The 10,711-nt window shown below is 42.6% G+C and overlaps 1 protein-coding gene across 1 annotated transcript; it reads right to left on the bottom strand.

Annotated features, from left to right (window-relative positions):
• Positions 1–6,664: 6,664 nt before the first annotated feature.
• Positions 6,665–9,725, bottom strand: LOC124698496 (probable inactive heme oxygenase 2, chloroplastic). The gene is made up of 4 exons (XM_047230978.1): positions 9,200–9,725; positions 8,648–8,871; positions 7,072–7,179; positions 6,665–6,971 (listed from the first exon to the last, which is right to left on the bottom strand). The coding sequence occupies exons 1-4, from the start codon at positions 9,723–9,725 to the stop codon at positions 6,879–6,881; spliced, it is 951 nt and encodes a 316-aa protein (XP_047086934.1). The 3' UTR covers positions 6,665–6,878.
• Between the last annotated feature and the right edge of the window lie 986 nt (positions 9,726–10,711).

Raw genomic sequence — 10,711 nt, forward strand, 5'->3', positions numbered from 1 at the left:
GCTTATGTATTTGGTTATTCCCTCAGATCCTAGTATAGACGGTTAATAGCAACACCAAAAAGAATCTTGATACGCTGGGGCACCAAGTGCAGAGTGTTGTATCAACAGAGTATTTTCCTCACAATGGTGACTCGAGGGTTTATATCGAACTCTCGGGAAACTGGGCAAAAGAGTATACTCTTCTATTTTCTTCTAGCAATCCTACAAGTAAAATAAGTGTCTTGTGTCCCCAACTCTACAGTGTGGTTGTCAAGCACAAGGTTTCGCGTAAGTAAATAACACAAGTGAAAACTAAACTAGATAAAATAACTAAGTAAAAACATTAAAGAGGTTGATTATTTTTGGTGTTTTGGATGCAAATAAGAAAAGTGAATATTTTTTGTATTTTCGAATTAAAATAGTGCAGCAAATAAAAAAAAAGGTAAGAGCGATATAAAGGTGTTTCTTATGATAAAAAGTGGACCCGGATTCATGGATTCACTTGACTATTCTCTCTTAAAGTTATGGTGAACAAATAGCAATTCATCAATGAGATATGAAAGTGCAGATAATAGTATATGTAAGATCAGAATTGATATGAACATCACGTCGTAACATAGAGATGATGCAACACACCTCTCTTATACTCCACAAGAAAGAAACTTCATCAGTCTTGTATTAATAATTAACAGAGCATAGCAATAAGTACTTTGACATGAAGTTTGAATATAAATATGCTATCTTGAACAAACAAGATCACCACTACTGTCACGTGATAAACATAGCACATACATTCACTTTATCCCTAGTGAGGTAGCAAAATAAAGGAAAAGCCATAATAGATCTTGAACATATTATCACTATCTATATAATCACTAAAATCATGCTACTTCATCTAATACACACATCACCCCACACACGCTCTTGCACATATGTTTGATCAGAACAAATACTTAAGAACGGGGTACATAATATGCATCTATCAATACATCTCACAATATAATATGATCATATCTCATAAAGCAATATCATAGAATAAGGATTCCCCACATAGGTGTTACAAATATGACCATAATCATGATAGGTAACTCATATGGCACTAAGAACTATGAAGAACATGAGATGAATAGATCAAGCTACTACCACAAACCCGTAGTCCAGAGGTGGACTACTCCCTCATGGTCATGGTGAGGATGATGAGGACGTTCGAGAAGGTGGAGATCTCTCCGGCGGTGATCCCGACGAAGTTTCCCCCTCCAATCTTCTTTGCAGCAGCCTCCGTTTTCGTGTTTCTGTGTTTGTATGGCGCTCTCCTCCCGAGAACTCTTCAGGATCATATATATAGTCGTTTTTAGGGCAAAACGCGTCGGCTCACTAAAGAATCAGGGCAATCGGATGATCGACGATTGAAAGAGGGGGGGGGGGTGGCGCGCCCTAACTTCTTGGGCGCGCCACCTGGCCTCTTTCGGCCCTCAAGCCTCTGCAGGTGAGCTTCTAGGGCCCAAGGTGCTTCTCCCGATGAAAAAGTGATGCTCCAAAAATCTCAGATCAATTTACTTTGTATAGGTCTCTAAAAGTGAAAAATATACAAAATAGGGTTTTCCTGCTCTGTAGTGTTATAACCCAAATAAAAGAGATCATTGATAAATCCCCATAAATCAATGTAAAATATGGTATTATCATCATATATGTTGCAAATATATGGGAATTCAATATGATAAAGGACAAAGTTCATGTATACATTTTACATGCATCAATGATCTAAATGTGCTTCAAAAAAAGTAGGAGAAGTTGTAGTTTCATCTATTAAAAAAAATAGTAGAAAGAGAAAGCTTTCTAGTGAGCCAATCGTTCGTGCCCTTATCAAACATGATCATTTCACATTGCGGTACTCCATCTTGGTATAGGTGTGCATCACAAGTGTTGATCTCTACTATTTTATCGGCTAAGGCCCAACAAAGAGATGGAGTTATCAAGTCTTTGAGTTTTACTAACTATGTAACTTAGGTATGTATGTATTTTATGTCCATTCAGTTCAAATTATATGTGCATGTTGGAGTATGTATGTTTGCTTACACGAATGCATATTTCATGCTATATTGTAGGTTGCCTCTGACCAAAGAGTGAGTCTGCGATCGATGAAAAGTGATAGGATAGTTGCATTTGGGAAACTAACTTATGTACACAAGAATGCTCTATGTGATGATGGACAAACTTAGGCGATTACTGTGAGATCATCATAGAAAGTATTTAATTTGGACAATAATGTGGCATTGCCTAGGGCTGTCGAAAAGATAACAAAATTGAGCCAAACTCAACGCATCACTATTGCTTGGTCATTTGCAAATGTATATGAATAATAACTGCCAACTTTCAGATTTAATTATGAGCCTCTTGATAGTACATACCACACATACATGTTTCTTTCATTGCAACAAAGTGATTTACACTTCATATTATTCCTTGTTTATCAGGACTTCACCGGTGACTGAACAACTAAAGGCCAAACAATCAATACTTCTTCATCTTAGCACTTGTTACCCTAGACTAAATGAGTTTCCTGGTGGTCGAGGGATTGACTTCGTACTTTGTCATGAAAACTTATGTGATTGATGTACGCATCAAAAATTATTAGGATCGTGTATGCCGTTTGTGGTGATATGATGATGTATGAGTCGATACTATGTTATGTGATATACTCGAGTTTGTGCTGCGATTTCTGTAATTTATGTTGTGAATTTCTATGATTTCTATTAATTAAATGAATCGTAATTAAATAAAACTCCATACTAAACTAGCGCCCAAAAAGATCATTGGGGGCACTAATTTTGTGTCGTGCATGCAACAACATAGGAAGCCATATCAAATGTTGTTGTCTCACATATTTGTAGCACGGCGTTAGTTCTATCTGTCGCGCTAGAACAAGCTCGGCGCATTCCCATGCGTCGTCCGAAAAAAGCGTCGAATTTGCAGTTTCCGATGCACTTATCCCTGGCGGATTTCTTTTGTTGGCTAGCACGAGCGTGGTGATTACGAGCGTGCCTCGACGTTTAAAAATACCAGGGCCCGCCTATTGTGTTGCAGTGTCATCTCAAATTGTGTTTGCCCGCTCCATCCTCTTGTTCTTCGAGGCTTCATTGTAGCCTTGCTAGCTCCACACCATGGCCAATCTCAACTTCATTACGCACAACCTCATCTAGAACAAGCTCATCTAGATCCCAATCTAAGATCTAATTGTGAAGAATGCAGTAAGTAAGCAAGATACCATCTTGACTTGGTGTTGTAAGTGTGGAAGTTTGAACCTATTCTTCAATGCAGCAAATGCCCTCTCGATGGTGACTCTAAGGCTAGAGTGTTTGAGTGAACAATTCTTTCAGATTCTACGCCATGTTCCTTGCAGTGAACTCCCTTAGATGGTACCTGGTTTTCTTGAAGGGTGGTAGAATATCATATCACCATGCATATCCAACATCTTCTAGGTAAAATTTACCATCAGGAATATTTAAACCATCACCTGTTGACAAACTTTCCCCAAGAATGCATGCATCATGAATAGATCCTTCCCAATCACATACCACACATGTGAACTCACATAGCTAACACATTCTAGATGGCGTACTACTTCATTCTCATGTATGATGAAGAATGTGCTTTCGTCACTCAGCAATTCACACGAGTACCATCAATTACATCAACACAATCATATCAACAAACGAACAAAGAGTTTCATGTTTGATGAGCATAGCAATCATGTGATGAAAATAAAACCGGAGATAAAGAAGACGAGTTCATCCTCCAAACAACGACGATGGTTCAGTGTCAGAGTAGAAGAAATCAACCGGTAGGGTAGATCCGTGTCTCCACCACCGCCGGTGTCGAAAGGTAGGGAAATGGAATTTCAAGTTGGGGCTAATGGAGGAGGTAACATGATTGAGGAGGTGACACCGAGCTTTGCCACGAAACGCAACCGAGATTTTCGCACCACACCTAGCCCTGGAAAAACTGTCGATTTAGCCGTCCTAGCAATGCCTATCTTTGGAGTGCTTTAAGCAATGCGCGGGCCACAACACAAACCTCATCTAATTAAGCGTTTTTTTGCATTTGACGGACTTGTTTAGAGGGGACGCGAGCTACCAAACACGCCCTTAAACAAGACGCACCAGGTCAATACCGTACTCCCTTGTGTGAACTTTGTTGCAGAACATGGAGGCGCAGTTCACGTGGAATTCAGATTTACGCGAATAGATTAACAGGAGATCACGATTTAGTCGGATCTCCACCGAGATCGTAGTGGTTCCGTGCCTGTACGTGAACGTCAATCACCTACTGTAATAAACTAGCATCACGCCGTTGATTCGTGGCCGCGCGAATCGAAAGTCATAACCAACCAAAAGCCCAGCGTAGATATAGATAGATCGACCTGAGCATCGCATCATAAACCCTTTTCCATGGTGTTAGGCCTGGATCATGTGCGTGTCGTGGCTGCTCTCGTGTGGCCTTGTGTCTAGTGGAGGACGAACGCACGCCACCGAGTTGCAAAGCAACACGAACGGGTGCGACAGGGTAGGTAGTTCCAAAAACCAATAACACACTTGCAGAAGCTTCTCCCTCCGACAAAACGTTTGCTTGTCCGGAAAGGCTCTCGAACCACACCACGGCAGTATTGCTTGATGCTCGAGTAGCTACTGGATCCAACTCCAACGCCCTTTCGTGTTGCTTGTAACTCGGTGGCTCCTGATTTTGCTTTCCAAAGCCAGTCCCAATCGTGTGAGCAAATTTGAGATCATTTTCCCACCTATCGCGCATTTAGAACAGGTGTGCTTATGATCTTCGTTTTGTATGTGTGTAGGAGTAAGAGGAGAAGCCCAAATTAATGGATAGGTTGGTCGGCCACATAAAGCTTCTAATCAGTGTCACGCCACAGAAAGTTGCTAATATTATAGTGCTACTGCCAGCCCAAAGCTGAAAAATAAGACAATGTTGTTGGCGTATTATGTCGTTTAACATGATAGCATCATTCTTTCTTCCGAGATTGGGATAATATCATTGTGAAGATGCCTCTCTCCGCAGCTTTGCGTAATTGTGAAGTTGAATCATTCGTTTCTTTTCTATAGCCAAAAAGACTGCATCGTATATTTCCGTTACAAACTATGATGATGAAACCTAAAGGGGGAGTGGAAATGTGCATAAAGCTATAGGGACTTACATACCACACAAATAATCAGGGGAGAATGTACTCACTAGTAACTACTGAACTGAGGATTAGCTCGGATCGTTGGGAGGTGCTGATACATTTCTACCCATGAGATCTAGAGTTTGATTCTTGGGTACGTTTGGTTTGCGCCTGTGCGTGCCCTACCAAAGGTGGCGAGCCAATCTTTTGGTGCAGAAATCTACAGCCCGTGGGTGAACAAGAAATTGGCAACAGATTGTGAAGACTGTACCAAACAATCTATTGACAGCCAAATAATCAGAGGGGAATGTCATATATTGAACTGAGGATGGGAGGCGCTGATACCTTTCTACCCCCGAGATCCAGAGTTCGACTGTCAGCATCTACTCTCTCTCTCCTTGTATACACCCAAATATTATTCTACTCACTCCGTCTCACGAAGGTTGCCTAAAATTTGTTAAAATTTAGATGTATCTAGATACTAAATAGCATTTAGATACATCCAAATTTGATAAATCTCAGAGAGCCTTCATGAGTCAGGGGGGTATTAAACTGGCCGTCTAAACCCCCAAGTCGCTTTTTTTTTCAATTCACAAGTATATATCTTTTGCTTTCGCAAAAAAAAAACTTTTGCTTTCGCTATTATTGCTCAGATTGTTTTATTGACATCTTAATAGTAGTTTTCTGATAGTCCGCCGAATGTTGCTCAGGCAACTTGAAGAGAACACCGTTTGTACGAGATAGTGCTGCTAATATATAAGGGCCATTTGATTTGTCATGGCGTTATAAGTTGATTCAGAAAACTCTTCAAGTTGATGGTAGAGTAGGGACATGGGTAAGAAAATTATGCTTGGATCATCAAATTGCCACTAGGAGCACAGCAGAGCAGCAGCATACAGCAGGCAATCCACATGGCGGGAGGACAGGTCCAGTCAACAAGCTCTGCAGAAACATGGAGCAATGCAGCTGTTTGGGGCCAAGGGCCCGGTCCATCAAGAGCATTGATAATCAGCCACTAGTTAGTACTGCGGTGTCCTCAAACATCAGAATCAGCATGAGAGGATAAATATTTCAGCACATACTGATACCAGACAACAAAGATAGCATAAACTATCAGTGTCCTGACTCCTAGCTAGTAACATATTGCAAGCACCATCCTAATGATCATACAGTTTGTTCACATATTACTGGGCTATGTAGGCATCACACTAGGCTGACAGGGTTGGTACGCTATTGAGTTCACAGCTGGAACAAACACTAGTACAGGATATCAGGAGCGCCTTAATTTGGAGAGCTGGCATGCTAGATGAGGAGGCAACATTTTGCAGTCCTGTACTAGCAATGCGTTTTTTGTTGCCGATACATTTGAAGGAAAGCATGGCACCATTGAGTGGACGGCATGATCGCATGGCTTGCCCTGACATCAACTTTGCACACATAAAAGCTGCTCAGCTGACTCCAACAATCAGCTCTACAATGCACGCCGAAAAAGGACCTAGTGCGCACCTGCTATTTGGGACATCCAATATTACTAGTGCTCACCCGTCAGCTTCATCTCTTACAGCAAAAAGACATTTCTCGGGCCGGGCCAGGCCGCTGGTTACAACATAGTCTCTCTAAGATGAAACTGCATTAGGCCTCTAGGTACTGTATCTCTCTAGCTTTTCTCAGTCTTCAGGTTAATCAAGCATGCCTGTAGATAGATAGCTTTGTTCTCAATGAAGCTTTATGAAATGATTAACCGCACAATCCGCCCCATGTACTGGAAGCATTTTGCAGTTTCTTTCAAGCACAAGTTCCTGTCCTTCCGAGACCAGTGCTGCACACAAGAAGAGATGGACTGATCAGACCAGTAAGCATATACTAGCACACAACAGTTTCAACCTTACACGAAAGCGGATTTGTTGTGGGGTGTGTACCTTGCTAAGCTCATTAAGCTTCTCCCTGGCATCTTTTAGTAAGAGTTCTGCATCAGTGTCCCATTTGTAGAACTCTAGCACTCTTCCTTCCAAAATTTTGTCGCAGATCTGTTACATGGAAACAATACCTCTTTAGAGGCTTTCATAATTCCAAGACAGATTGAAATTATTCACTTAAACGACTAAGGTCATAACATAGCAGAATGACGGTGTACTATGTACTCTCATTATCTCTTGTATATATGTATGCATTATACTTCTTTACCACTTTAATTACTAGTAAGTAGCTTGTGCTTTGCACGTTGAAGACATAATAGACGAATACAACCTTTAATCCGCTCTTCTAATTCTTCCGATTACCTGATACTTAAGAACACATTACACGAAAAACAACAACTACCGGTCTTTACTACATACAAGAATGAAATAGAAGGATATATAATAAAAAAAAATTGCACGAACAAAATTCATTACTGTGTACTCTTTGTGCAATTCACTTTCGAGTACTCACCATAACCAGTGGAGCATATCCAAAAAAAAAAGGGCTATAAATATGTCGCTTACGTATAAATGGCGGGAGTACGAAATGGGTGTTAGTTAGTATAGTAGCATAACATCATAACAATGTAAACATGTGCGCAGCCGGAGCTCTACTGAAGAGAAATATATAAATTCACAAATAAAACATGTCCTTTAATTTTGTGCATTAGACACTAATCGCAATTTTCAACTAACCAGGTATACTATAGATTAATTTCTGGACTGCGGGAATTCAGGAGTATACATATTTTACTAGGCCACGTAATTTCTGAAGTTTCATGTGACCCGCAGACTGCTCTTTATTTTTTATTTTTTTTGGTTGAAGTACTACTCTTTTTAGTTTGTAACATATGCAGAGACTAGGGAGGTGTTTCTTTCCATTATCTAAAAAGCATGCAGTATACTAGACCAAACTGGACAATTGCCTGAGCCAACCAATTCAATTAATGAAATGCATGGTACAGTGATGGAGGAGATGGATTTGGAGCAATACAAAGACTTGCATAGAACATACATTACTTCAAGTTCATGATACAAATGCACTCAATCTCAACAAGATAAAAAAAAGGGGCTACACATACATCAGCAAATTTATGGAAATTTCTTGAACAGTCCCATTACATCTTATATAGAGAATTTTTTTGAACCATCTATTTCCTTTGATACAAGAGTCTAGATTGAACATGGTGGAATTTCGGTACCAATTATAATTTGGTGGGTAATAGGTCAGCATGAAATTTCTGCTCATAAAAAACTAATCTCACGTACTGTGATCGGCTCAGAACTCCCCAAACACTCTTACCTCCAAGGTGGTAAACAGGACTTTAATACCAGGAAAAAGAGATGAACTCTTTAGTTCTATCCAGTTCAGGCTGTTATATTGGCCCCGGCATAGAGACCTGATTTATTTTGTAAAAGCGACAATATGCTACGACTTGAGAAAATAAAACACAATACAGAGCATCAAATATTTATTCTTTATGCAATATTGAACTCAATCTAACGGCTTAGTGATGGAAGAATTGATGATATTTACCTTTTTACCTATGGCCAACCCTCCAGTTGTATGGGAAAAATAAATATTGTAATAGTGGGAAAGGAAGGCCGGGGCATTGCTCCCAGCCAATTCAGAGAGATAAGCTGCATAATTTGATCCATGAGTGCTCGGTTCTGGAATCTCAAATCCTTGTTCTCTGAACCACTCCAAATCTTTTTCAATGCTAGCTGAACGTTCCAACCCACCCTTCCTGAAGTAAACATCTGAATGAACATTATTAATTAATAACATCTGCTGTTTCTGCTGTAAGAAGCTACTTAGAAGCTACATTAGGCACTAAATGTTCGTTGAAGGCCATATATAAATCATACTTTTGATTTGTAATCATTTACTTGGTGTTCTGCATACGAGCTAGCATGATTAGTCGTTCACCGGCCAAATGGCCTATGACAAATTACAAATCCAATTCCTGGGCCGAAATTCTAAATGCAGCCAGCCATGACATTGCCGTTTTGGAGAAGAATATCTACTGTATAACCGCCAAGAAAGCAGAACCTTAGAAAAGAATGGAGAAGAAAAAATCACACTCACAGGCGACGTCCGTGGACCCGGCTACGACCCGCTCGACGGTGTCGAAGACAAGCTTGCTGTCCACCAGGTACCTCACGAAGCCTTCAATGCTGGGCATCCACTCCCCCTCCACTTCCGAATCGCCTTCCTCCGCCACTTCGTGGTTGTCCTCCTCCTCATCCTCCTCTTCCTCCTCCTCCAGCTCGCTGTTGTCCTCCTGCTCCTTCACCTCGTGGTCGTCCTCCTCCGATTCATCATCCTCCGCCGCTCCCTCAGACCTCTTAGCGTCCTTGAGGGTAGTTTTCTTAGGGTTGCGGAGGCGCATCGCGACGAACCGCATCTCCTCGGCGACGCCCACCACCTCGCCTGGGAACTGCTTCGGGTACCGCCGCGGTCTCGGCGGCTTTACTGACTGCGCCTCTGCTGGTGGAGAAGGGGCGCAGCGTGTTCTGGTCAGGGCAAGGTTCCTGCGAGGGTGCACAAAGCGGGAGGGCGGCGGTCGCCGGAGCGGTGCCGCCGCCGAGGGGACCAAGACGACGAGCGGCATGGTTATCCACTTGGACTTGGGCGAACAGTCCTTGCTGCCAGCACTGCAAAGAGGGAGCTCCGTAGGCCTGATCCGGTGTTACTGGGCCGGCCTGGTGGACAGCAAGCGCTAGGCCCAAGCCCAGGCACAAAGACCTCATCCTGCGTTGGCGGCTTTACCATTTCAGAGATTTTTTTGGGGGGGGGGGGGGATTTTCTTTTTTTTGAACCAGGTCGGTTCCCGAAGGACCTAGAAGCTGTTATTGAGCTTGAGCAGTGGCACAATTACACAGAGGACCAACAAAGAAAATAAAATTACAAACAGGTCTAGCCTTTTTGCACTAGAGACCTAGGAAAATACACACGAGATGCAATCGGGTCTAGCTCCAACACCACTGCTTCTCGAAGCCACGATGCAGTCAAGCACAACACCACCGGGGACATGGCCGAGGTGCCGGGAGCAAACTACACTGAAGGTAAGAGGCCTCTGAATCGGCATAGAAGCCCAGAGGTTTGATTTCACCTGCAAACGTTGGCCGGGAAGAACCGATGCCGACGACCAGGTGGGAGAAGTCGCCGCACGACCATCTTGAACGGCAATGAACAAAGAGCCGCCGTGATTCCACTCCCGAGAGCAGCTCCCGCACTCCCCTGCTCCACCTCAGCACGGACAAGACCTAGAAGCAGTACCTCACCATCACCACGATGAGAGGGGAAAAGCTTTTGATCTTGACCGCCTTCGACGAACTAGCAAACACACGCACTTATTGAAGGGGATCTCGCCAACGACAAACACTCTCCTGACTCACACCTTAGGAGCACACCGAAGAGCCGCATCGACGGTCGTCCACTGCTGTGCGAGAGCACCAGGACGATAGAGCCTGACGACGTCGCAATCCGAGGAGGGAGACAACACTACAAGAAAAGTTCTGATAGACAACGTCTCAAAATCGTCCGCTAAGGGGTATTTTTCGTCGCCTATGGGCCTAACCCGACGATATGGGTTCT

Source organism: Lolium rigidum, chromosome 3 (genome assembly GCF_022539505.1).
Source record: "Lolium rigidum isolate FL_2022 chromosome 3, APGP_CSIRO_Lrig_0.1, whole genome shotgun sequence".
NCBI lineage: Eukaryota > Viridiplantae > Streptophyta > Magnoliopsida > Poales > Poaceae > Lolium > Lolium rigidum.

What these genes read in the sequence shown, in the direction of transcription:
- LOC124698496 (XM_047230978.1), bottom strand. Translation starts at nt 9,725, where the DNA reads ATGCCGCTCGTCGTCTTGGTCCCCTCGGCGGCGGCACCGCTCCGGCGA. An exon ending in CGGGTCCACGGACGTCGCCT is followed by an intron (nt 8,872 to 9,199) that starts GTGAGTGTGATT and finishes ATGTTCATTCAG; the next exon opens with ATGTTTACTTCAGGAAGGGT. An exon ending in GGTTGGCCATAGGTAAAAAG is followed by an intron (nt 7,180 to 8,647) that starts GTAAATATCATC and finishes TCCATGTAACAG; the next exon opens with ATCTGCGACAAAATTTTGGA.